Below are 26169 nucleotides of genomic sequence, written 5' to 3' on the forward strand. Positions count from 1 at the left end.
TTCAAGGACACTCCGACGCCTGATGATCGGCTGCGTTACACTGACAACTTCCGCTGTTAGAGAATCAAATTCAGATTTAAAAATCTAATATGTTGCTATGCACCAGATTATTTGACCGATTTCAATTAAAAAAGTTGTTCAACTGAAATTTCAAATGTTGCAGTGTATCTGAACGCACCAGAAAGATTTTAAAGGATTGGCTCATTATTTATTCGAGTTATCTTAAAACAATAATCACATGCCCATATGGACATTTGGTCTATGGACATTGTAATGGTTCCTCCTGATCATACTGGCTGTGAAGAGAGTCCCTCCTAAAGAGATTTCAGTGGAAGTGATGATGTGTTCAGGGTTAACCAAATCAAGAAGTTATCCTCCGAAGTTCAAGTCTCTTTAGTGTGAAATTAATTCTTTGTGTAACTGTACTTGTGTCGTGGCTCAATGGAGAAACACCGACTGTGGAAACACAAAGAAAGGAAGGAAATTTATTCTTTAAAAAAAAAAAAAAAAACCAAAACTTGGGAAGCTCCCTGGTTCATTTGTCCGCTTCAAGAAGCGGAGGCCTGATATTAGCTTCAGCTGAACATTAAAATGTAGTTTTATACAGAACTCCCCCCCAACACTTCCATTAAGATCATCCTTCACCACCAGTATGGACAGGAGAAATAATTACAGCCACCCAAAATGTTTTAATATACACGGACGAGCGTTTGTATTAAGAGACTTGAAAAAATATGAGCTTATCCTGTAAAACTGCTCACAACTGTATGACCACACTGATGATTTAAAAAAACAGCAACAAGGACCTTTGAACACGGCAAATACAAAAACACTGATATAAAAATATTAACTATTGACAGAAAAATTACACGTCACACCTAAAGCTGTCACTGTGTCCTTTTTCCACAGGAAAAGGACGACGCTCAGATCACATCAGGTCTGAGGGAGGGAAGTGACCTCCCTCAGTGAGGTTATAGTCACTGCTGAGACTTTGAGCAACAAAATCAACTCAGAGTAAGTCAAGTCTGCGGTGACCCAGGCACAGTCAGCAGGACACGACTCAATGAAACATCCATGTTTGACGTGTTGCTCCGTTTCACGGCGTCTCCGTCGTCTCCACACTGTTGGTGTATTAAATACTTTGACACTAATCCGTGCAACGTCCTCAGACGTCGCTGGGCGTCCCGTGTACTCTGAAGCGGTACATGCAGGTGTACTCCTGGTGGCCCCAGTTGGACAACACCTGCACCTCGATGATCTGGAAGGCCTGATCATTCTCCTCCTGGACACATGGACACAGAAATTACATGAAAAAACAAAACAAACAAACAAACAAACAAACAAACAAACAAACAAACCAAAAAAAAAAAAACAAGTTTGGTGTCATCGGCGTATCGGCTGACATCAAACTTGTACCAGAAGTTAGTTTTAAGTCTTTTAAAGACCGAAAAAAGAAAAGAAAAAAAAATTGATGAGTGATGGAAAACCAGTAGGGACAATATAGCCAGGAAGCATTTATTCATTTCAGTACTTTCCTGGCAGGATATGATATAAGCAATTAAGTTGATACGAGCTGGACCTGGTTAAGTGACATAAAATGGATGGAGTCACCATTTAAAAATGGATTTAAGTTTCCTCTATAATCTGGAGCTGTCCACCGTGAGCTGATGATCCTCCTCCTGAGGTGGAGACAGACGCAGCCACAGAAGGGAACAGTTTATAACCAACAGCAGCGATTTAACCCTGTTGTAAGTGCAATTTCAACTTCACACTTAATATCTTTTAAGGCATTTTTTGAGTAAAATGGCTTTAACTTTTTAAGACTTCCAGACCTACAGATTCCCTGTATCTCCTACTGTGAATGAGCTAGATGGACAAATAAATCTGCCGGGCTGATATACAGCTGATATTAGCTCACTGAAGATACATTAGTATCAGTGTGTGTCACCTGATGAGTAGGATTGAGGTAATTTGGACACAGTCTCCTTTACAGAGAGCACGGACAAGTTTTTTTTTTTTTTTTTAAAGACTAATCAGATGATGTTATCAGACTTTTTAAAACTCCTAAATATCAATATAAGTATCGTCTTCAGAAATCCTGCTGGGACAGCAGTACATGCTACAGAATGGTTATACTTAATTTTAATATATGCACATGTATGTTGCTTTCCTGGCATGAGGAAAGAGATGCTGCCTCTCTAACATTGTTTTTTTAAATCCGCCGAGGGTTCATATAAAGGCAGCACGTAGGAGCGCTGCAGTGATTACTCACGGTGACAGGGTAGGTCTGCAGAGCCTCTCCACCCTCGTCGTAGGCGTAAGTGCCCAGCAGCTTCCCGCTGTCCTGGCTCTCATCATCCAGACCCTGAAGACGAACAGTTCGTTATTAACAGAGACCAAACATCCAAACGGCATCTTTCTCCACGGGTCGGTGCTGATGGCAGCGTCTCTCGCTTACGTAGACGCTGAAGTCTCGGGGGGCGCTGCGCAGCGTGCCGCTGGGTGCCAGGGCTTTGGGGATGTGCTCCAGGGAGAAGGCGGTGGGGAGGATCCTCATGGAGAGGCGGATCACCAGGAAGCCTTTGGAGCCTCTGAAGGCCCAGCAGTTTCCTGGATTGACTTCTGGCTGCAGGAAGAGCATGAGAGGAGTTTCTGCCAATATGATCAAAGATTTGTCTCAAGCATAAATAGGCCGCAGCCAACGGACATGCTTTACAGAAGTCGTCTCTGCCTGGTCACGGATGTCTGAGCTCCTGTAGCCAGCTGAGCTGTGCATGCTAGGGTGCTAACAGTTGCTAACAGCCAGACGGAAGACAACGGAGGTCTGACCTGGACTACCTTCTAGATATTTGGGCATCACCTGCAGGACCTTCGTCCTGTCTCAACTTCCTCACTACTACTTCAAACACATCTAACCAATGAGAGGAGAGAACATTCTCACCTGGCATTTGGCTTCGCTTGATTTTTTTTTTTTTTTTTTAGTGGTGCAAAAAGAAACGGAACCAAGGGGAAAATGCAGCAACTTTCTGACCCTCTGCATGACAACAGAGTTCTCGTGTGATGTGCGTTTGGTGTATGACAGGTGTGTTACCTGGATTACAGCTCGAGGAGACTGAGAGAAATACCAGAGGGGAACTCCGAACAGACTCAGCAGGGCGGCCTTCGTCTCATACGTCTCAGAGCAGCGAGTGCTCAGGATGCTGCCCCCTGCAGGACGAGCGGAGACAAACACCAGTCAGCTGTGGATCACGGCAACACGGGGAGGTTTGACATCTGATCAAGGATCAAGTGATGGTTTAGATTTGATCTGGACTGTCTGTGTATCCAAAGCTTGATGTATCTGACTCCTCTGAGCCATAGAAAACTATTAAAACTCTGAGTCACACTGTTGCACTGGGTGATGTGTTCCTTCATCACCACGAACACACACACACACACACACACACACACACACACACACACACACAGGGGTTTATTTAGCCTAAGTCCTAAAATGCACTATTTCATCCCGTTTGTTTGGTAAAAACTACAATGAGCAGCTTTTTTAGGAAAATTACTGAGACTTTTCTTAAAAATTTAACTTCATCAGAAGGAACCAATGAGCTCGGAGCTGACAGCCACAGACGGAGGAGGGAAGGTGATGAAAGACGGACATACACGCTGTTGGTTCGAGTCCGAACATGGGATTTGATGAAAAGAAGAAAAATATAGAACAACAACAACAGACTGACCCTTTAAGGCTTCACAAGCCAAATGTCATTATCAGATGATAAAAACACCAAGTGAAACACAAACACACTGGAGGGTTTGTTTCTGACCTCCAGACTCCAGAGCGTAGTCGGCCAGGCCAGTTCGGTCCTGAGAAAACAGCTGCAGAGCGTTCTTCACGATCACCTGGACGTCCTGGAGGACATGAGTGATTCCACAGAAGAGCAGCTGGTTATTGAACTTTCAGGAGAATGGCGGGAAAATATTTGAATGACACAGCCTGTTGTAATTTTACTGTTTGAAGGATTTCCAGGTATGAAACTGTAATAATCTGTTTAGTAAAAAACCCAGCAAGGTAGACACAGGGTACATCAGTGGACAATTCAATAATCATGATTTGGACGGTACTTCTAAACATCTCAGGTTTTCTGCAGTGTTGACCAAGTTCTTTTTTTTTTAAAAATACCACACAGGGTAGAGTGCGATTTAATACCCGTTTCATGATCATACCAACCGAAGTATTAAGTAAAAACCCAAGAGAAATGAAACGGCTCAGAATTATTCACTTTGTACATGAATTTATGAATTTCACTTGCCAGACCTAATGATAGAAGTAAACTACCACAACCAGGAGCTGGATAAGATGAAGATGAAATGGATGAATGATCTCAGTAAAAAATATACACAAAAAATAAAAAGGTCAACAAATTTTACATAAATTCAGCAAAGCCTTCTGTCATTAATCCCATCGTTTAACACTGGAGCATAAACTGCACCTGGCCTCAGAGCTGTTACCTGAAAAGATGGAAACCCTCAAAAAAAAGCCACTCAAGCGAGTATTTTCCAGAGTTACTGACTTTTTAGTATAAACATTCTATCACTCCACCGCATCTCAGCAAGAGTCAGACGAGAACAAAAAGCTGGATTTTTGTATTAAAGAGACTGTAATGCTGTAGCACAGCGCCCACTCTTCTGAGGGTGACAAAGGATTTGTTCTTGTCTCTAGATTCAGGAAAATGAGACCATTTCAATTCTTTTAGATCTCTTGGCTGCCTTCTACACAGCTGACCACTCCGTCCTCTCTGACCGCCCTCAACATGTTGTCGGCATTCAAGGACAAGCCCCTGTGGTTTGCCTCATACATGAAAGACCGATCAGCCTCTGTTAGAACTGATTGTGTGTCCTCTTCCTCTGCATCCAGTGAACTGTTGTTAGTACTCTTCCGTTTTTGTACAGATTAAAACAAACAAGATATCACATGTTCTTCAGTGAGCTTTCGAGGAGCTGGTAGGTGGATTTTGTTTCTTTTGGACAGAGCCAGACAGCTGTTTCCCCGTTTCCAGTCTTGATGCTAAGCTTCAGCTGCTTGCTAAAGCTCCGTAATCTGAACATCTAACTTTCAGCAAGGAAGAAAAGAGGATCTCACTAAACGTTAAACCTTTCCTTTAACTAACAGGCAGCTGGAACAAACTCTCCAGCTAAATGATCCCGAATAAAATGAAGGCTGAAGACTTGTTTTAGAAGAAGTTGTGAAGATTTTGTTTTTAATGCAAGAGTTTTTAAAAACAGACCTTTGCACTTTTTAATGGTTATTTTAACTATATCTGAATATTTGCTCAGAGATTTTAAGACTTTTCTGCAAACTTGGAACAGTAAAATAAATGTCTGATTACCAACGACCCCCCTCACCTCCTGAGTTACGGTGGCCTCAGCAGCCCCCGTGTTTTGAAGGACGGCCTCTCTGACCATCTCCTCACTGCGGCGCTCCTCCAGCTGCAGGCTGATGTTCTGCACGATCCTGAGCTCCAGAGAGGCCAGCGCCACCTGCAGGTCGGCCCCGATGACGTACTGCTGCGACAGCCACTGGAGCAGGGACTCCGGGAGGGTAGCGGAGTCTCCCCCGCCCCCCACCTTCAGCTGGTTCCCATATACGAGAGCCCGCACCTCCTCCCGGACCTGAGTTGAAACCTGTGCTGAAATCTGACAGAGGACAGGGAGAGGAATGGGAGTGAAACACGACCCGAGGCCTAGATCAAGCCCTATTTGCTACAAATGCTGTTTTTCCATGAGCCCACTTTAATCAAACAAAACATTTCCTGCTGCTGCTCCTTTGCATTTCTTCACTGGTGAACCAGCGGGAGTCTTTTATTGTGAAGCTGCTCTAGGAAATACAATGCGTTTGTCACAAAAGTAGTTGAACTACATTTGTGCTGTTACTCCCTGATAGAAATGGGAATATTCAGCATGATATAGAAATATTCTGCACGATTTGGTCAACATTTTGTGAAGGGGTTAGCTAACGAGGCTAACCTTGCTGCTCCCTGCTCGTTTAGTATAATAATGATTGTTTCATTAAACGGAGCGTGTGGTCGTCCCTCTCACCGTCTGCTGGATTCTGTCGAGTCGCTGGCAGCCGTCCTGAAACCCAGACAGACCCTCAACGTCCCGCCTGACGCCCTCCAGAGCCGCCTCCAACCTCTCTACCTCTGCCAGCAAGGCATCGTGGGACTGACGGTCCACACCACCGCTGGAGGAAGTCAGTAAAGAAAAACAAGCTTTACATACCACACACTGCATTGATTCATGTACACAGGTGTTATGTTCCTGTGTAGGTTACCTGACAGCAGCTGGAAGTGTTGTAGGTGAAGGTGAAACTGTTGTAGCAGCTTCTTGTCTCCACTGCACCTCCTGATGTTTCAGGAACAAAAAATATTAACTGCTTTTGACCAAATCTCACTAGGTCCAGCCAGTAGCTGCTCTGTCTTGACTAATTAATGTAACTGACTAATTGTCATCTGTGGAATAAATGCTGTAGGTTCTGTAAATGTAGTCAAATACATCAAAATCTTCGACCCTCAGCTTGAAGTGTTACAGAACGTCTCTTTCTGATCATGTAGATGTGGTTTACCTCTGTTTTGGCAGCCAGTGTCTGCAGCTGCAGCTCCAGCTGATCCAGACGAGACGCTTGACTCTGCTGCTCCAACAAATCCTGCTGTTGGAACTACAGATACAGGAACACGAAGGAAACACAGAGAGACTTTTCTGATACTCAGTCAACTCCAGGCAGATTCCCATCATGCTCAGTGATCTGCTCAAGCGCCGAATCATTAGAACACCTGCATGCACCTGTCCTTTTCGCCTCACACGTCTTTGACTCACCTTTGGAAACCAACAACTCCTTTTAAACTCAACACAACTAGATTTATGTATTTGTATTTTCCTTATAATTCGTACCAAATTTCATAGTTCTTTCAGTCACTTTTAGGAAGTGATTAGGAAATAAACATTATTAGGAAAAAGAACAACAGAATAAAGCATTACCGAATTATTCAGTAATTCGTGAGCAAAAAGCAAAGGTCAGCAAAAGAGACAAAAATAAAATATATATCATTTAGTGTAGCAGAAATGTGTCTCTTCTGCTTTACCATCCAGTTACTCATCTCATGACCCCTCAGATACACTGTGTGATATTTCTGATGTTCCCCGTCTCAGAGCGGACCCTCATCTCCGCGTACTGATGAGTCCAGGATCTGACCTGTTCCCTCTGCAGTCTCTCCTCATCCAGTCGCCTCCTGAGCTGGGACACCTGATGGTCCAGCAGGCCACTCAGCCAGGGCTCCTCTTCACTGCTGTGAGCAGAGGCCAGCTGCTGCCGCTGGAGGTCAGTGTAGAGCCGGAGAACCTCCCTGTGTCTCTGCTCCATCTGCCGCCCTCCGGCCTCCACGCGCTCCCACAACGCCGCCAGACTCTGCTCCACACGAACGAGCCGGGCCGACTCTTCCACCGCAGACTCTTCCTGTGAAACACGAAAACTTTAAAGAGATTGGATCTGGAAGGCTGTGAGTGAAACGGTTCACTCAAACAAAGGTTTGGACAGCGTTTAGCCGATGAATTGACAACAGAAGTTATTGATTTATCTTGTGATTACATAATTAAAAAGAAATTTAAAAGAAATTTATTTAAAAGAAAATCTTCGAGATTGCCATTTTAACTTGTTGTGTAAACCGTCTTTATGTACTTTGAAAAGCACTTTATAAATAAACTATTAAATATACTGTTTTCTGTCTATTAACTAATTGATCAACAGTTATTTTCTAGCATGAAAGGTTTTTTTTTTTGCACATTTTTGTTGCTCTGAGCAGGATTTCCTTTTTTGGAAAAAATTCTATTAACAACAATTTAGTTTTCAATCACTCAAAGACAATAAAACCTGTTAAAATGCCCAGAGGTCCTGCTATGCACAGTGTCATTCTTATGGTAAGAACAAATACAAAACCTATAAAAACTAAGACATTAAAACTCCTCTACCAGCTGAACCCCAGCAGTGTCAGTACCTCCTCTGCCGTCTGGGTTTGAGCTGGCGGAGGTCGATTGTAGAGCGGCTCCACGTAGGGCTGCACCTCCCTCGACTCCTCCACAGCTCTCTCTGCTGATTGGCTCTGTGAGGCCATGAAGCTGCGGACTGAGGACAGACCGGGGACATCGGAGATCGCCGTCCTCCACTCTGTGAGGTTTACTGCTGGAAGGACAGACTGTACTGTGGCTGGACCGAACCAACACAGGCCTGAAGGGGAGTGAACGAAAACTTATGAGTCTCACATTCAAGAGCCTTGAACCAGTGAACGACTTTGCAATTATTCGATTATTTAAAAAAAAAAAAAAAAAAGTTGCAGATTAATTTTCTGTTGATTGACTAATTTTTTTTTTTACGATTAATCGTTGCAGCTCTAGTGAAGATATAAAACTGCAGGAACTCACTGAACAGGAGGAGCAGCAGAGGGAGGAGAACCAAGAAGAGTCGGAGAGGGAACCTGCATGAAAAACGTGTCTGGTTAGGTCAACAAATGCACTAGTTAACGTACAACTGCATCAATCACTTGTCAATGTCACTAAAAGCCCAATACAACGAGTGTATGCTTTAGTTTTACGCTAAAAGGCAGAACCAGACCGTTAAGCTGCTTCATTCATGTTTGCACATTGGTTTTAAAAGTCAGATGTCGAGCAGAGGAAGTGACAGTCTGAGAAGAGCGAGATGATGCAAGACGTGGCAACAGACAAACTTCTTTCAATACTTATAAAATTAAACATTTAGGAAAATTACACTGTGGCTGTGACTTCTTTCTCCAAATAAAAAACAAAAATCTCCAAGACATATTTAAAAAAAAAAAAAAAAACAACTTAATTTTTCCAGCTGTTATTTATGTTGACATTCAATGCCTCAGTGTTTCTGAAGCTAAACAATAGAACAAAAACAAAAAAGTAATCATTAAATCTTCATGTTGATCTAAATTGAATCTAAATTTCTGACTCATCCAGCAGCTGAACTCCTGACGTTTCTTTCTACAGTGGAAATCAAACATTGTTCAGAAAGTTGGTCCCAGCGCTGCTCCAGAAGTTCCCATCAACGTGTTGCATCTGCAGGTTGCTTTGCTTTCCGCTTCTGTCCAGTTCATCCCAAACCAGCTCCATGGGGTTCAGGTCTGGAGACTGTGCTGGTCTTCCGTCATGTGAAGCCATCGTCTGGTCCTGTTCTCCTAATGTTCTGGGTCATTATCTTGCTGTAGGACGAAGCCCCGACCAACCAGTCTGTCTTCCTCTGGTACTTGTCTTTTTCTCTCCATTCTGACACCAGTTTACCGGTAACTACTTCCTGTTGTTCTTGAGTCATCATGTTCAGAATGTGTCTACAGAGCAGGACAAGAAAATGACCCAAACTACCATGAACCGAGGTGACGGGACATAAACAAACAAACTTGCCGAGTGAGGAGGGCGCTGGTTGTCATGTGACGCCATCGTCTACTGAGCCACCTGAACATCTCACCTGCTGATCTGCCTAAAAAACAACACACACACACACACACACACACACGCACACACACACACACACACACACACAAGAGGACCAGGAGATCAGTAGCTGACTCAGGCTCAGCATCGTGTTAAATGATCAGATGGTTAATTGAAGCCTTTCACCAGCTGAGCAGGAGGCTGCAGGTCACCAAGCAGCAAGAAGAAAATATCACTGAGTTCGATTAGAGCTAAGACAGTGGAGACACAGGAGCAGCATGGACAGACCCAACTGACAAAACACAAAACGTACAGTGCATGTGGAGGCCGGACAACATGGACACAATATCACAAGAAATACCACAACATTATATAAGATGATTTTTCACACTAAAATGTCCTGCTCACGTCACCTGATCACAAATCTTAAATACAAGCACAAAAATGACTGGTTATGTTATGTGTCTTTCAGAACTACGACTTCAGATTATTTTCCATTTGTTTTATCTGTCAATTATTTTCTCGATGAAGCAATTAAATGTTTTGTCTGCAAAATTTCAGAAAATAAAATCACAGCCCAAGGTGATGTGTTTAAATGTCGTTTTATATGACCCACGGTCCAAAACCCAAACATGTTCGGTTAATACATGACTAAAATGTTTATTCAATTATCGCAATTGTTTCCAATTAATTTTCTGCTGATTGACATTTAAATCCACTAATCACTGCAGCTCTAGTGTTCTTAAGCCCTTTTTTAAAAAAAAAAAAAAAAAAAAAAAATCCTCCAGTGTTTGTGCTCACATCTGAAAATGAAACTTTTGTCTTGTTCTCACATGATCATTTGTAAGTCTTACTGTTCTTGAAGTCTTTTGATCACAGTCATGATCCTGGTCTCATCTAAACAGTAACTCTTTAGGGTTTACTATCAAAAAGTAAGAATTAATCCTTGTGCCTTCAGCCTCACTCTCGTGGAAAAAAATGTAAAGTTTTATCTCGCCTTTTTATTTTACTGTTCTCTTATGTACGCACCACTCATGTACACATAATCACGAGGCTCTCTGTTTTCAAAAAACTTAGTTTGTGAAGGTTGAGTGAGGATTCAACCCAGTCTCAAATAACAAAAATAAATCAAGTAAAAAAAAAAAAAAAAAGATCATTTTAAAACTCTTTAATATCAATATATTCAGACTTATAAATGGGGTTTTGTCAGGCTCTAATTTATTTGAGACCTGAGAACCATGAGGAGACTAATTAATGATACTGAATCACCGCCCGGCCTCTTGCACCTTCTGCTTATTTAAATGAGTCAATGCCAAATGCAAATGCACTGCAGAGCCAAACAAGAGCAGACGAGAGGAACAACAAAGAGGGAGAAGAGTAGCGGGAGGCGGAGGGCTTTCAGACTCACAATACATCTACACTGAGGTCAGAATCATCTAAAAATAGGACCAAACATTTAATAATGCAGCAAAGTAAGAAGACACGGAGCGCTGACAGAAACACGCTGCATGTCAGCGCAGAAAAGTGTAGGAATCAATCAGGGAGGAGAATCTCACTAGGTAAATGAATCAAAATAAATAAAACAGTGACATGACGTTAACCTGCAGACCGTCCGTCGCGCCGTGAAGCAAAACATATTTCCTTGGTCAGAGGCCAGAGAGCTGAGGCTGCACTCTGAGTCAGCTGAAAGAGACACGAGGCTGGGGAAGCAAAAAGGCGTCAGACTAGTTAAAAAGATACCTGTGGTACTAAAACAAAATGTCAGTTGACTGAAATTTAATGACAACTGGTGGTGCAAGTTGCTGCTGTGGCAGAAAGCTGGAGCCCACATTTCTGTTTGTGATACTGAATGAGGTTGAATGCTTTGAATTTAGATCCCAGTATTTCTCAGGATTTGAAGACTACATCCTGAAAAACCTGATCGTCTCTACCTCTGAAGTGTTGTCGGTACGGTCGGACCTTAAACTGCCTTTATTATTTGAATAAAACTGAGGCATGTTTAAGTCTTGGAGAAAAAAAAAAAAAAAAAAAAGGTAGAAATGCAAGGTAACCTCTGGACACAGGACAACATCTGTCATGTTTATGGCGCTCAAAAGTGAAGAAAAGCTTGATGTTGTTGTGTTATGAGTGAAATTACTCTTTAAATACATGTAGCCCTCGTACAGCAGCAGGAACACACTGTGTGTGTGTCTCCAGATTGATTGATCTCTAACCTGCTGATCAAATCTGCCATATTTTCTCTCATAGATAGGCCCAGCTTTCAGCCCAAACTGACAACATAATGCCGGACCGGTATGTTTTTTCCTGATATGAACGGCACACAAAACTCTACCGCTGGTAAAAAGCTAAAAACCTATCATCAGAAGTTAGATCTACAATTCAGACTGAGTCTTGGACCTGTAAAAACAGTAGCGCTCCATATCAGCTCCAACACACAGAGGGCCAGTGAGGACCATGAAGATGAAGATGAAGATGATGAGGGGACAGTATCCGTCTCGGAGCGCTGTTTCTCCTTACAGTCGTCACCTGTTGGTGTCAGCAGTGCAGGAGCGTGTTTAACTGACAGACACACCGCACAAGGCAGCAAAAGGTTGGCTAAAAAAGGCGGAGGAACAGAATCAGACGGTGATCACGTCGACTCCAGCTGCAGCTGCCAACAACATTATCCACTTTCAAAAGGAGCAGAGCAGAGAAAATACCAGCAAAGAGTATTTCTACTGGGAAAAAATCATCATCATCATCATACAGGTACATTTGTGATGTAATGTATCCTCACCTGCTTTCAGCACAGTTTAATTTGTAAAAATCAGGAACCATAGATCAAGTTTGAAATCCATCATAATGTGAGAGAAGATACTGTAGACTTTTCAAATCCATCTCCATTTAAGCATAAATCATAAACCCTCACAAACAGCTTCATTTAAAAAAAAAAAAAAGACATTTCCCTAAAGCAGCTGCTCACTGTAGTTTTTTTTAAAACAAACAAACAAACAAACAAACAAACAAACAAACAAACAAACAGGAGGAAACAGGAGGAAACAGTGAATGTGTTGGGGACTATTTTCAGCAGCGGATTAATCCACATCTGGTGCTGTAGCGAGTATTTGCTGCAGCTGGACGATGTGTGTGTCTGTGACTGAGTGTAAATAAACTACAGTGTGTGTGTTCATGATAATGAAGGAACATGTCACCCAGTGCAACAGTGTGAAATCACTGATGTGTTTTTAAATTTGTTTTAGGTCACAGTGGAGCTCTGAGGCTCAGAGGAACCAGATACATCCGGCTGTAGACACACACACACACACACACACACACACACACACACACACACACACACACACACACACACAGTTCCTGTTGGGACGTTCAGCGGTCGCTCGGGTCTGGGTGGTGAGGGTTGAAACTTGGTTGCGATTGACCAGTGAGCCCAGTCCCAGGACATTCTCATGTGCAGCCCGAATGACGACAGGCACACAGAGAGGGCCGGTAAAGAGATCGACAGAGACGGTAAAAACTTCAAGGATTTTTGGACGGTCCACCGGCCTACCGATGCGTCCCGATGGGCCCAATGTCCAGTCCGACTATATCGCAAGTATAGAAAGACAGAAATGCATGCGTGTGTGTTTCTGTAATAACTCACACAGAGATCCGTTAGGAGGAAGCTCCTTCGGCTTCGTGGTCGACTCCTTCAGGTTCATGACTTCACACCGACTGGATGGAGCTGCAACAGAGAGGAAAAACAGTCAGGACTCACCAGGAGCTGAGAGACCTTCAGACCAGTAGATCAACACCTCACCACGTCCACATCTGTCCTCTGAGCTGAGGACCAGCACTGACTGCAGGCAGGGACACGGAGACAAAGAGATTTGCATTTTACCAAGGTAACAAGCAAAGTGAAGGGTTGCAGCCCATTTGTTTGGGAGGGAAACGCAGCAGGTGATGAGTACGAGGTCATGAAAAACACACACACACACACACACACACACACACACACACACACACACGATCCAAATCTGTTTCGCAAGTAGTACTAGTACAAAAATTCATTCCTCTGGTTCGGAGTATCATGGAAAACTTTGAGAACAGTAAACAGGGAACCAGAAGGTAGATAAAAGTCACACTAACTCCAACATTACAGCTTCAGTCAATTAATCGAGGTTCTAGGAGTCCGTGGGTCCTGAGGAGGTTGTATAGGTCCTTAAGGACTAGTGGTCACTGAGGATGTTCTGGAGGTGTTTTGAAGGTTCTAGGGGGGAACTTAGAAGGGTCTGGGGGTCATTTAGGATATTATAGGCCACTGAGGAGGCTGGGGTCTTTTATGAAGTTCCGGTGGTCATCAAGGAGGTTATAGGGGTCCCATAGGTGGCTCTAGTGGTGACTGCGGATGGTGTAGTGGTGACTGATGAGGTTCTGCTAGTTAATGAAGAGGCTTCAGGGTCTCAAGAGGTTCTAGTGGGGCTTTAGGAAGCCCTAATGTGACTGAGTTCAGTCAAATTATTATATTTTTCTACTCCTCCAGCATCACGTTATTATAGTGTCGCTGCTCTGGCATTATTTAGGGAAACTACAGGAGGTTCTTGGGGTCCTACAGGTAGCTGTTGTGGTAACTGAGGTTTTAGGAACTTTGAGGATCTATGCTGAAGCTGTTCTTCTATGCTTTACTGTCATGTGCATGTACTTCATACACACACGGTACAGGAACTACTGCGGTGAGGAGACTGATGGAAGTAAAATCAACTGAATTACTGAAGTTTGTCAAAAATCCCCACTGACCCTCTGTGGAAGACTGGAACAGGAAGTTAGAGCTGCTTCATGTTATGAAGAAGAAAAGGAGATGGTGACACCAAGTGGTTTCACCAGCACGTGCATGTCAGCACCAGGTAAAGTCCATATGGAAAGAAAGTCCTCGTGAAAAAGTGTACTCGCTGAGTGGATTCCCCAACATAACAGACTGTTTTTGTAGCTTTAATTAGTTTTATTTTATACACGTTTACTCCAGTTTCTAACACCAGTGCCAGGGGGGGATAAAAAAATGTGGACAGGTAAATTCCCACCAGAAAAGCAGACTCTTTCAGAGTCAGTACCTTTATGTCGGCTGTCAGTGTGTATGTTGCCCTCTGTGACCTTTGAGGTCAGCCCCTGACACACCTGCCAGGTGTGTGTCAGTGCAGAGACACAGCAGGCTGCAGCTCTCCTGACACACAGCACTGACGAGTCCAGCCACAGCTGCAGCACATCTGGAAGAGCCAAACCACACCAGGGCACACTTCAGTAACGGAGAACACGTACATCTGCGCATCAGCTACAGCCCAGGGAAATCCGAGACACCTCAGTTTGTGTTTTGAGCCGCATTTTGATTCGCTGCTGTGACAGAGACGAAGTGGTGATTTACATACGCAGATTTATACAAAATATGTTGACAGAGCCACAGAAAACAGGAAGAAGCTGTCAGTCTTAAAAGCAGGGGGAAAAAAAAAAAAAAAAAAAAAAAAAAGTGAGTCCTTAACAAAAGGGAAGGAAGAAACAGCAGGGCAGGAAAATAAACCTCAGGGTGTCTGGTGAGATATCAGAGTTACAGTCACTACTTTATTCAGCTGCAATGATTTTATAATTTTTAACTAATAATTAACAAATTGTTTTGAGTCATTTAAAAGAAAAAAAAAAAAAAAAAAAAAAAGGATCCATTTTCTCAAATGCAAATATTTGTTGGTTACCTTAATCTTGTATGTTGGTAAACTTAATATCTTTGAGTTCTAGAAACAAAAACAGCTAAAGACAACTTTGGACTTTTGCAATTTCTCATTATTTTCTGACATTTTATAACCAAACAATTAAATCGATTAAATTGAAAAAATAATGAAAATAATTGTCAGTCTGAAAGGTCTTCTTATATTGGCACTAAACGTTTTCAACTGATTTCCAGTCATGCTAAAGGATTTTAATTAACATCAGGTCACCTATGAAGTCTTTAGTGCAGCAACACAAAAAGCTCTGATTGGCCAGCAGTTATATGTTGGCAGGAGTATGTTGCCATGTTGTGACCTACATTGCGTTTATATCAATCTTCATTTTTTTTTTAATTTAATGCCATTCTGATATTACTGTCTAAATTAAGTCATTTACCTGGAAAAAGTGTCAACCACCCTCTGGTTGCAGCTTCTTCGATGTGAAGACTTCCTGCTTCTCTGTTTAATAAAATACGGTAAACTGAATATCTTTGAGTTCTGGATTGTCTGAAGGTGTCAGCTTGGACTCTGGCAAACTCGAGTCCAAATGATTTAAAAAAATAAATAAATAAAATAAAATCAATCAGGACTCAAGGTTGTTTTTTTTTTTTGTTTTTTTTAAAAAACAAACAAAGCTTTTGCTTCAGCCCTCAACTCATTTTCAAAACCAAATATTAATCATCAAGGATCAGAGGAAAGATAACTTTTAGTCCATTAACTAAAATGACACCTTTTCGACTTGAAGTACCTGCCCAGGTGGTTCAGACAAAACCTCCCCCTGCTGTCTAAGTAATTTCCTGCCCAGCTGAAAAACAAACCACCTGTAGGTGCAGAGGTAAGACGGATCGGTGAGAGCAGTCAGTCATGCGCTCTACCTGTCACATTGTGGTGTTTCTGCAGCAGCAGGTGATGGAAAAACAGAGTGAGCAGGGAGATCACACAGGCTGCTGCCCTCCTGCTCACATTCACACCCGCATCCCACATGGACCCCAGCGCACCTGCTGAAAAAAGGTACGTTAATGACCAACAACTGAGTCCAGATCCTGTGACTTTAGCTCACAGGTATGGGCCGTCCGCACTCATCTCTTCTGCCGTTTATATCTGCGAAAGCAGCAGCAGCTGAATGCAGATGTTGCCTGACAGATGTTAATACCACAACACTGAGTATCTGCTGATCTGATGCTCGTTCTCCCTCCTAAACATCTTCTTATCCGTTAATTAAGGTATTTTTATGCACTTTGAGATAATGTCTGGATTTCCTCCAATAGTAAAGAGTAATTAATTAAAGACCACCCCCTCTGCTGTCAGAATAAATTGGTACGCTTCAATGAAATATAACATTTAGGGCTGCAACTACCAACTATTCTTTCATTATCGATTAATCTAACAATTATTTTCTCAATTAATTGCCTATTCGTATTGTCTATAAAATGCCTGCCATTAATTTCCTACAGCCCAAGGTCACATCTTCCAATTTCTCGTTTTATCTGACCAACAGTCCGGAACACAAACATATTAAATTAATCCATCATCTAATAACAATAAACTGACAGGACACATCAGGGTCTGTCCAGACATGGATTGATCGATCACACTGTACGTCTGCGTTAGAGTAATCAATTTAAAATTGTACATGGGTACACGTACAGTAGACACTGATCACTCACTGATGAACGGAACCACAGCGACGCACGTGGAAGTCTGGCATCTATCAGACGGTGATCGAACGGTCGGTTCTCGTAGTCAGCGTGTTGGATGTGGGAGAAATGAGCAGGGGGACCTGAGACACTTAGACAAGGACCAGACGGTACGGTCGGATGACTGAGTCGGAGCACGAAACGCCGAGGCTGGTGGGGGGGCCTCCCGGTCAGCAGTGGGGGGGGCAGGACCACGAACCGGAGACAGTCAGTCTCCATGAAGCAGGATAATCCCCCCCTTCCAACACTGCACACGCTGTTCAGGAATGGTTTGAGGAACATGACAAAGAGTTCAAGGTGTTGACTCGGAGTCTGATTCAGCATCTGTGGGATGTGTCGGAACAACAAGTCTGATCCACATCGACTCCAGCTCACAACTTACAGGACTTAAAGAGGCCTGCTGCTAACGTCTTAGTGCCAGATACCACAGGGACCTTCTGAGGTCTTGAGTCTGGGCCTTGGTGAGTCGAAGCCGTTTTGGTGGCACGTGAAGGACCAACACTATGGCACGCAGGTGGTCTTAAGTTTTGGCTCAGTGTATTTTCTGAACCTCTGTGACAGAGAAAGTGTACGAGGGAGCGTTTGCATGGGAACATTTTATCCATTAAAATTCTGCCAGGATTTAGAAACCAAATTTTTCTTTTGATTAAAGTGTTTACATGAGACCTTTCTATTCTGAATAAGCTCTAATCAGAAGAGAAAAAAGCTCCATTAAAACTGAAAACCAACTTTACGTTTCAGAGCAGATAACCACCTCCCTGTCCTACTGTCTCACCTGTCCTCCTTTTGCGGCTCCGGGTTCGGCAGTAGATGGTGGACGTTTCCGGCTGTCCTTGGTCCGAGGGCCCCGGCCCCGTCAACGAGGAGGATGAGGAGGTGTATTTGGAGGAGGAGCAGTATGAGGGGATAGACTCCTTCCTGTCCGAGTTGAGCTCACAGTCTTTACAGTAAACCCTGCCGAGCGTCTGGACCGGGTGTTTGGCACAACGGCCGTTTGAACCAATCAGAGTGCTGTCTGCCAGGACGGTGCTCTGCTCCGCTATGACGGTGCTTTCTGCAACAGAGACGCGAACGCCATATGAAAATTATTTTTCGTCATCAATTAAATGGTTGAAATTATCAACCAAGACAAAAATCCCAAACATTGTCCGGTTCAAACTTGATATCGTGTTTGTTTTATATCACTGTTAATTATATTTAATAAAGACGTCTTCTTGCAGCCTATAAAATGTCCAAAAAGCAAAAAAGCTGATCATTTTCAGACTCAAAGAAAAAGAAAATTAGATGAACCGATGGTAAAAATAATGCAGCCTGACAGGAAAGTTACACATTCAGAGACCGATGCTTTTACAGAAACACGGCCAGAGGATAATTCCTGTGAACTGCTGATCGGAAAAGAAGTCGGATCCTTAATACAAACGCAAATTTTTTGTTATGCTTATGAAACATCCTGAAAAAAGTCGTTTCAAACCTTTAAAATGATAAAGTGTTAAATTTTAACTTCATTTTCTAAATTATCACTTTTGAAACATAATTTGACGATGTACAACGTTGAAAACTATTAACTTGTTAGTTAAAGCAACGACTGTCACTGCAGTGAGAATTTATTTTTAAATCAGGAGGTGGAATATGAACTGACCTTTGGGATCAATCTCATGGTCCAAACCTGAAACACCAGGAGGAGGAAGATCAGAGAGAAGTCAAAGAAAAACTACTTCATTCTAACCTCCTTGTTTTTAATGAAAAGCTTGTACGTTCCTCTATCGAGAGTTAAATGTTGTTTTTCACATTTTACTGAGAAACCCACATGAAAGCAAACAAACAAACAAACAAACAAACAAACAAACAAACAAACAAACAGGTCCAGTCTGCACATGGAGGAAGAGTTAAAAAAAAAAAAAAAAAAAAAGGCTTCTGTGTTTTACCCCAGAAGGAGTCGACCAGCGTGGTCTCCTGGATGGAGGACTCGTCCAGCAGGGAGGAGAGCAGGGAGGCGTCCGAGGCCGCGCTGTGGAGGCTGCTGTTGTGGAGCGACGGACCGGCTGTTTTACGAGGGGTGTGCACGAGCAGAGACTCCGAGCAGGAGACAGAGTGCTGCTGAGAACGACGAGACCTCAGAGACCTGCAGGAGGATGGAGCAGAGGCAGGGAGGAGGAGGACAAAGAAAAAGGCAGGGGGAGAATGACAGAGCAAAGCCAGGGAGGAGGAGGAGGAGGAGGACAGAGAAAAGGCAGGGGGAGGAGAGAGGGGGGAGAATGACAGAGCAAAGCCAGGGAGGAGGAGGAGAGAGGAGGACAAAGAAAAGAAGGAGTAGGATGACAATAAGGTGGAGGAGAAGGAGAAGACAGGAGGAGGACAGGAAGAAGAAAGGAGGAGGAATTGAAGGGGGTGTGGGAGGAGGAAAGGAGCAGGAAGGAGGAAAAACAGAGGAAATGAAGAAATGTGTCTTCAGTGTAAAAGTAGGAGCAGCAGCAAAAACATCTACCTTGCACTCCCCTTGGTGCTCCTCCAGCTGCCTCCATCCGCACTGAAGGAGGCGCTGCTGGGCGGCAGACTGAGGTCCGGCAGGCTGTCATCGTGCCGGAGGCCGCGTCTGGACATGATCCTGGTCTGGAGGAAGGAGACGATCTGCTGCTCCTTCTCCGAGTCCGACACTGCTGAGGAGTAGCTGGAGCTGAGGAGACGGAGGAGTTTCTGCCTTGTTCACCACATTTAACTTTTAAAAAGATGTGTTTTAAAATACAATTTTAAAACATAGAAAATACATTTAAGAATCTTTTCCACAATGAAACCGGTCAAAGAATGACGGAGAGCCAGTAGGGACAATTAGACTGTACGTGAATATGTTTATTTACAATATCAGAGATAGTAAAATATTTGTACTTCCGAGCTGTATGTAACACTAGTAAGTGTCAGAAAGTGGATTAACCTTTGAACCTTTTATGCTGAAACCGACACTTTGCTGTTAGTTTATGAGCTGTCTGGCTACTGTGGTTAATAATAATAATAATAATAATAATAATAATAATAATAATAATAATAATAATCTGCCTTCTGTAGTTTATAGACAGCCTGCATACATACAACAAAAAGCCATAACATTATTGTCCACAGCACGCAAGAAAAAAAATAAAATAAATAAATTCAAAAACAGGCCGCCTTTACAAGACAGGGCCACAGGATTGGGTGGAAACGCAGAAGCCACGTGTCCCATTTCAGTCCGTAATTATACTTTAGTGGAGCTTACGAAACAACATTAAGATGAAAATCCAAACTCAGCTGATGATTTCAGCCATGAGCCACAAGTAAAACACCAAGAACCCCTGTCAGCTTTCCAGTGAGAAGGGACACCTGAAATCTAGTGGAACAGAAGCTCACCTGGACGTGAGCGCATTTGTTCTATAGGTTTTCTCGTGATTTTCTACGAGTTTCATGGAAAGAACGACTTAATACCGTTATATCAGAAGTAACATTGAGACAGTGTTCAACTATTTCCAATTAATCAATACAATGTGATTGCCAGTGTAACCCACAGAGTCTTTTAGTCACAGCAGGTCAGTTACAAATGCAAAAGTATGAAATTTGAAAAGAAAGTTTCCGATAGTAAATGAATAATGAAGCGATATTTACGTGGGCTTAAATGAAGCAGTTTGTTCAGAAGAAAAAAAAAAAAAAAAAAAAAAAAAAATCCTCAACACAACAAATTAATATAACAGGAATTTGTCCATGTTTTACCTATAATTACCAAAATTACATTGTCCTTTTAAGGAATTTTCCTAGGAAATTATGAAGTAATTGGGAAGTCATGTAACCATAAATCAAAGCGTTAAGTTTTTATTTTACAGGTCCTGTATTTTCCAGATAATTTCCTGAAATTGTCTTGTATTTAGCTGTAAATAACTGGGATATTTCCAAGAGAGGCCGACGCAGTTCGGTCCTGATCATAAAAGGGAAACGGAGAAAGTCTTAGTTGTAACAGTTATTAGGAACCTGCTGGTTATATTCAAGGTTTTGAAGAAAAAAAACAAAAACAAAAACAAAAAAACTAGTAAATGACGCATGCGTCTGCCTTTCTTGGAAATATCCTCATAATTTACAGCTAAATACCAAATAATTTTAGGAAATTATGAGGAAAGTTTCCAGAAAATACAGCACCTGTAAAATAAAGTGTCACCAACGGAGCTTTTCGTAGCTCTTCACTGTCTGAGAAACAGAAACTTGGCTCTGATCAGAGTCAATCAGAATAAATTTTGTCCTGATCTAATGGTTATTCTGATTACAACACACTGCTCTGCAAAACAAACCACTGTAACCCTATCAGACACGGAGAGCCTACACACACACACACACACACACACACACACACACACCCCATTAGCATAAAAGGTGAGGATACACACAGGTCAGTCCAGCCCCAGCTCTGCAGATCCACGTCCTCGTCACTCATCACAGGGAACAGAGGCAAAGCTGCCACACATGACCAACACACACACACACACACACACACACACACACACACACACACACACACACACACACAAAACAAGCAAAGAAAGCGTTTCGTGGCAGCAGCACGGTTCAAGTTCACCTTAAACCTGCTTAGTCTGCTGCAGACAGTACTTCCTGCTAGAGCTGTGGGTCAGTGAGCTCCTTAGATCCCGCCCACACACACACACACACACACACACACACACACACACACACGTCACCTGTCCATTTTCTTCCCCACCTACAGGCTGAAACCTTTAATGCATTTTTTTTATTTACCAGTATAAGAAGAGTTTGGTCACCATATCACCATAATAATAATAATAATAATAATAATAATAATAATAATAATAATAATAATAATAATTATTATTATTATTATTATTATTATTATTATAGAAAGTAAGAAAAGCAACAACAAAATTCATTTTTGGACATGAATCTTAAAAACTTGGTGGGGGTGAGGTAAAAAACAAAAAAAAAAAAAAAAAAAAAACCAGTATGCATTTGGTCTTTGTGTCTCTTTCTGCTGACAAAAGAACACACAACGACTGAGCAGCACTTGAAATCTCATTTTTCTTGTTGTGTTCAACCCAAAGTCCAAAACCCAAAGATTCTGTTTATGATCACATAAAACTGACAAAAAAGCAGAAAATATTCACAAACAGGAAGCTGAAATCAAATATCTAGCATGTTATTTTGGAAAAAAAAAAATACTTCCAACAACTTATTTAAATAGTTGCTGATCAATTTTCTTACAAGTGACTAATCAATGAAATGTTTTAGCTCTAACTTTGAGGAATTAAATTTGATTTTTCATTAAACCAAACAAGCCGAACTTCTCCAGTGTTTAATGTCAAACACCAGCATCCGTACAAGAACTTTGCTTAAAATTAAAACCAAGTCTAAAAATAAAAAGTTTATTCTTCAAATCTGAAACTTTTTTGATCAAGAGTTTAAATGTGAACTAGTACTTTTTCAATACTCTGTGCTAAAGTCATATTTGGATCAATACTCCAGTATGATGCTCCAGAGTAACAGTCCAAATGAAAACACATCCAACGCTGGTTATCAGCCATTTAAAAATATCAGTAATCACCTTCAGAACTGCACAGGAGTGCAACACACCTGAGATCCACACAGGAGGCAGGTGTAACAGGATATTCCTGACACCTGAGATGTAACGTGAACTCTCTCTGAGGATTCAACTGAATGAGAGCGGTAACGACCAACGACCTCACACTGTTCAATGACACAAAACCGGGGAGAGAGAAGAGAGAAACGTTACAGGAACTTACCACCAGCTGCAGGTAAACGCTGGTGTTTGAGTTCCTCCACCCCAGACAGGTACGGCAGGTGAGAGGGTTTTAGAGATCACCTGTTCCGACTGTCACTCTCCCTCTCTGTCTGACCGGCCTCTGCAAGTCTCTCTGGATTACCCAGCGGCCCTCCCCTTGAGCCAATTAAAGACTCTCTGCAGAGCTGTCCGTCAATGCTGCAGTGGCCTGTGGTCACCTGCTGAGGGCCAACAGACATCACACGCATCTCTGTCACACAGAAAGGTGAGAGAGTGACCGGTCTGAACACAGGTGTGTATGAGTGGAGAGGTGCCGAGTCCAGGTAACACAAATCACAAGATGCGTTTTATCTTACGTGTGCTAAAATTAGTAAAAAATTTTTAAAAAGTATTTTTGGGGATTTTTATAGCCCTTGTGATGGATGTGTTTGGTACAGATACCAAAACATTACTTCCTGTGACACCTCACTTTGAGTCAGGCTGCAACTAACAGCTATGTTCATTATCGATCAATCCGCTGATTATTTTCTGCTTTAGTCCATTAAATCGTATCATCCACGACAAGTCTGAAAATCGTGAAAAATCCAAGTCGACAAAACACACAAGAAGCAGAAAGCAAATAATTTTTCTGGGGGGGGGGGGGGGGTCACTTTAACAATTAAATCAATTATCAAACCAGTTGCCGATTACGTTGTGATTGTTTAATTGATTAATGACTGATCAGTTCAATAAATGTTAGTAAAATAAATACTTTCAGTGGCCCATTTCAATAACTGCTTAAAGTTTCCAGTTTTATTCTATATTTTTGCCCCAAAGTTTGCCTCTCAGGCAGCAAACCTTATTCCTGGAGGGCGTTGGGGCCGCAAACAGCCTGAAATAAACAGATTCCTTTTTTATTTTTATTGTGTCTGCGTGCGCCGCTCACCCACGTGTCTTCACTCCTTCAACTGCACGGTTAAAGGGCCTGTCAGATTCCAGCCAATCGCCGTGAAGCTCAAACAGATGACCTCACGGGCAACCAATGAAAATCCGCGGTGGGCCGGGCCCCGCGAAAAAACGAATGGTCGACTTGCTATCGTTAGCATTAGCTCTGAGACCGTCGACACAGAAGAAAAACTAAACAAAACACGGGACAAAAACACAGAAACAAACCACTCACCCGCAGCGGAGCTCCCAACGACCCGCCCCGTCGGTCTCAGCCGAGGGTAAACGTCAAAACCACAGCCGGCTGCTGGCGAAGCTCGTATTAACGGCAGTTCCCGGTCTGTTTGTACACTTGAAAAGCGGCCGGTTGGCGCCGTCGTGATTGAATATTGTGGCGACAACTGTTATTTCCAAAGACGTCGCGACTCCGACTGACAGCAACGCGAACAGGAAGGTCGGTTCGTGCTGTAATGAACGCGGCGCAGGTTTTTATAGAGACGGTGGCGGTCAACGCCCCCGTGTGGCGGGAGGAGTGAATAAACGGATACAAAGATCGAAGATGTTCTTACAGATGGCTCACGCCCTGTCATTTTTAGTCCTGGTCGTCTTGGCCAGTTTTTTTTTTTTTCAGCATTGTTGTCAGCCGTATGTTGTGTTTGTATTTATTTAATTTGTTTACTTATACAGTTCATTTGAAAACTGTTTGTTTTTGGCAGATTTAATATTTCCCCTGAGTAAGTGAAAGCCAACACACGCTCATGTTAACAATCAGTTTGGCCAATATTGACTCGGACACTCAGTTTATTGGGAACAGCCCGCTCACACTAATGCAGTAATAAATCCTCCTTCAGTTTAAGTTGAAGCTGAGTTAAAGAGGCGTTGACTCACCTGGATGGTCACGTTGGAGGATGTAGTCTGCGCTGCTGTGGAGCTGTGCTGCTTTACACACGGAGGTGTTTCTGTTATTTAGCCTAACACACAATTAACAGGATCACCTGTCGACATAATGCAGCACAGTTTGAACACTAACAGAACATAGATAAACCATCACTGAAACGTTGCACGTACTTTACAACACGGTCAGATCAGCCGTGGACGTTATTATTATTTGTCGTTTGTTCGTTTATCAGAATACAGGGAACGTCGGGCGAAGACGGAAATTAGCGAGACTTAACCATCTCGACACAAAGATTGCAGCTGTCGTGAACCGGAAGTAGATCATTGTGAACGAGATCGCTTCATCCAACAACAACGTGCTTGTAGAGCCACAGAAAACAGGTCTGAGTTTTATTTTTTTTAATATTTATTCTTGTCTGAATGTTGTCACACTGACCCGACGTGTTTGAATATCTGTAAGTCTTTGGTAGTGAGACATTTATTTTCTTTCCACCGGAGATGCCTCAGAAGTTAGCAGAAGTAGCTAACATTCATGCTGCTACACCTAGTTTAACTAGTTAAACTGAAATTAACTAGTTGTGCCTGTAGATACAGTATAAGTAACGTGTTCTCTGGCTCCGATTACTACACTGGATTACAATCTGAATACAGCGGAACAGACTAGACCATTGTCTGGGTAATTTTATACCCTGAAACAAATGTACTTGCCAAACTCCACTGAAAAAAGCCCAGTTTTAATGTTTCCTTGTTTATCAGAAAGAATGCGCTGTACACAGAAGATGTGTTAAGACCTTTCGCCAATCAAAAAGATCAGCTTTTCAATTCGGCGGTAATATATTTCAGCAATAAGTTACTTAGTCATCTGAAAAAGAAACGACTTCCTTTAAAACAAATGCTTTGCACGTGTGCCGCTGACCACGTTGTCACAACGGCAGTGATGTTGACAGGTCAGATTTACCGGGAGAACCGAATGACTTGTTCACACGCCTTAAAGTGAAGTGAGAAGCGAGTCCTGAGGTGATATTAGTAATCCGGTTTCACTAAAGGGGTTTGGTTTGATGCACTCTTCACCCGACTACACTCGGCAGCGGTCACTGACCATTTTAAAGATGACTTTTGGTTCAAAGTTTGGGAGAAACCAGAATTACCACGAATTAAATAATCATCTAGCAAACCGAGACACACCGTCTCAAACAACAGCCCTTTTTCCATCATCTGAACCACCAGAATATTTCATAGAAAGTTTCCTTCTTAATTTGCTAAAGAAAAGGCGACAAACTTTCCACTTCACCCAAATCAAGAGCAGGAAACAATCTGTTTTCTCAGCTGTGACACTAAACATCTTTCTCTTGTAGATAAATGAGATGTAATTTAGGATTCAGGGCCAAACCTGGGATTAATCTGTAAATATGTCCTTAATTTTGGTTTTAATGACCATTATTTTCATTAAAGACTGATCTTCTGATGATTTTCTCATCTTCACACATCTATTTCTTTTTTTTGTCCTATTACCAGTTTAAAACCTCAAGATATTCAGTTAGTTCTATAAAACAGAGAAAAACGGAAAATCTTCACATTGGAGCAGCGAGAACAAGCGAACTCCTGGCATTTTAGCTTTTAAGCCATTAACTGATAATCAAAGCAA

At 42.4% G+C, this 26169-nt stretch overlaps 2 protein-coding genes across 14 annotated transcripts in view; one reads left to right on the forward strand and one right to left on the reverse strand.

Annotated features, from left to right (window-relative positions):
- Nucleotides 1-669: 669 nt before the first annotated feature.
- LOC120794025 (SUN domain-containing protein 2-like) lies at nt 670-24752 on the reverse strand. Of its 13 annotated transcripts, none has more exons than XM_040134569.1 (24): nt 24516-24752; nt 22705-22924; nt 19404-19592; nt 18844-19040; nt 18558-18584; nt 17694-17972; nt 16097-16222; nt 14580-14732; nt 13136-13216; nt 11893-12090; nt 11097-11195; nt 9466-9541; nt 8467-8519; nt 8043-8272; nt 7244-7504; nt 6617-6709; nt 6326-6396; nt 6091-6235; nt 5398-5688; nt 3819-3903; nt 3092-3207; nt 2459-2626; nt 2273-2365; nt 670-1282 (listed from the first exon to the last, which is right to left on the reverse strand). In XM_040134569.1, the coding sequence occupies exons 3-24, from the start codon at nt 19517-19519 to the stop codon at nt 1166-1168; spliced, it is 3075 nt and encodes a 1024-aa protein (XP_039990503.1). In that variant the 5' UTR covers nt 19520-19592; nt 22705-22924; nt 24516-24752; the 3' UTR covers nt 670-1165. The 13 variants fall into 13 exon arrangements, with proteins under 13 accessions (XP_039990503.1, XP_039990502.1, XP_039990500.1 ...); XM_040134568.1 differs by lacking the exon at nt 24516-24752 and adding an exon at nt 23863-24106 and having other exon boundaries at nt 22705-22921; XM_040134566.1 differs by lacking the exon at nt 24516-24752 and adding an exon at nt 23863-24106.
- heatr1 (HEAT repeat containing 1) overlaps nt 22784-26169 on the forward strand; it is a 32487-nt gene continuing 29101 nt past the window's right edge. The window contains exon 1 of the mRNA XM_040135867.1: nt 22784-23026. Within this exon, the coding sequence (XP_039991801.1) occupies nt 23002-23026 (25 nt within the window). The 5' untranslated portion in view covers nt 22784-23001. The remainder of the gene's footprint in view (nt 23027-26169) is intronic.

This window comes from Xiphias gladius, chromosome 9 (genome assembly GCF_016859285.1).
Source record: "Xiphias gladius isolate SHS-SW01 ecotype Sanya breed wild chromosome 9, ASM1685928v1, whole genome shotgun sequence".
In the NCBI taxonomy this organism is placed as follows: Eukaryota; Metazoa; Chordata; class Actinopteri; order Istiophoriformes; family Xiphiidae; genus Xiphias; species Xiphias gladius.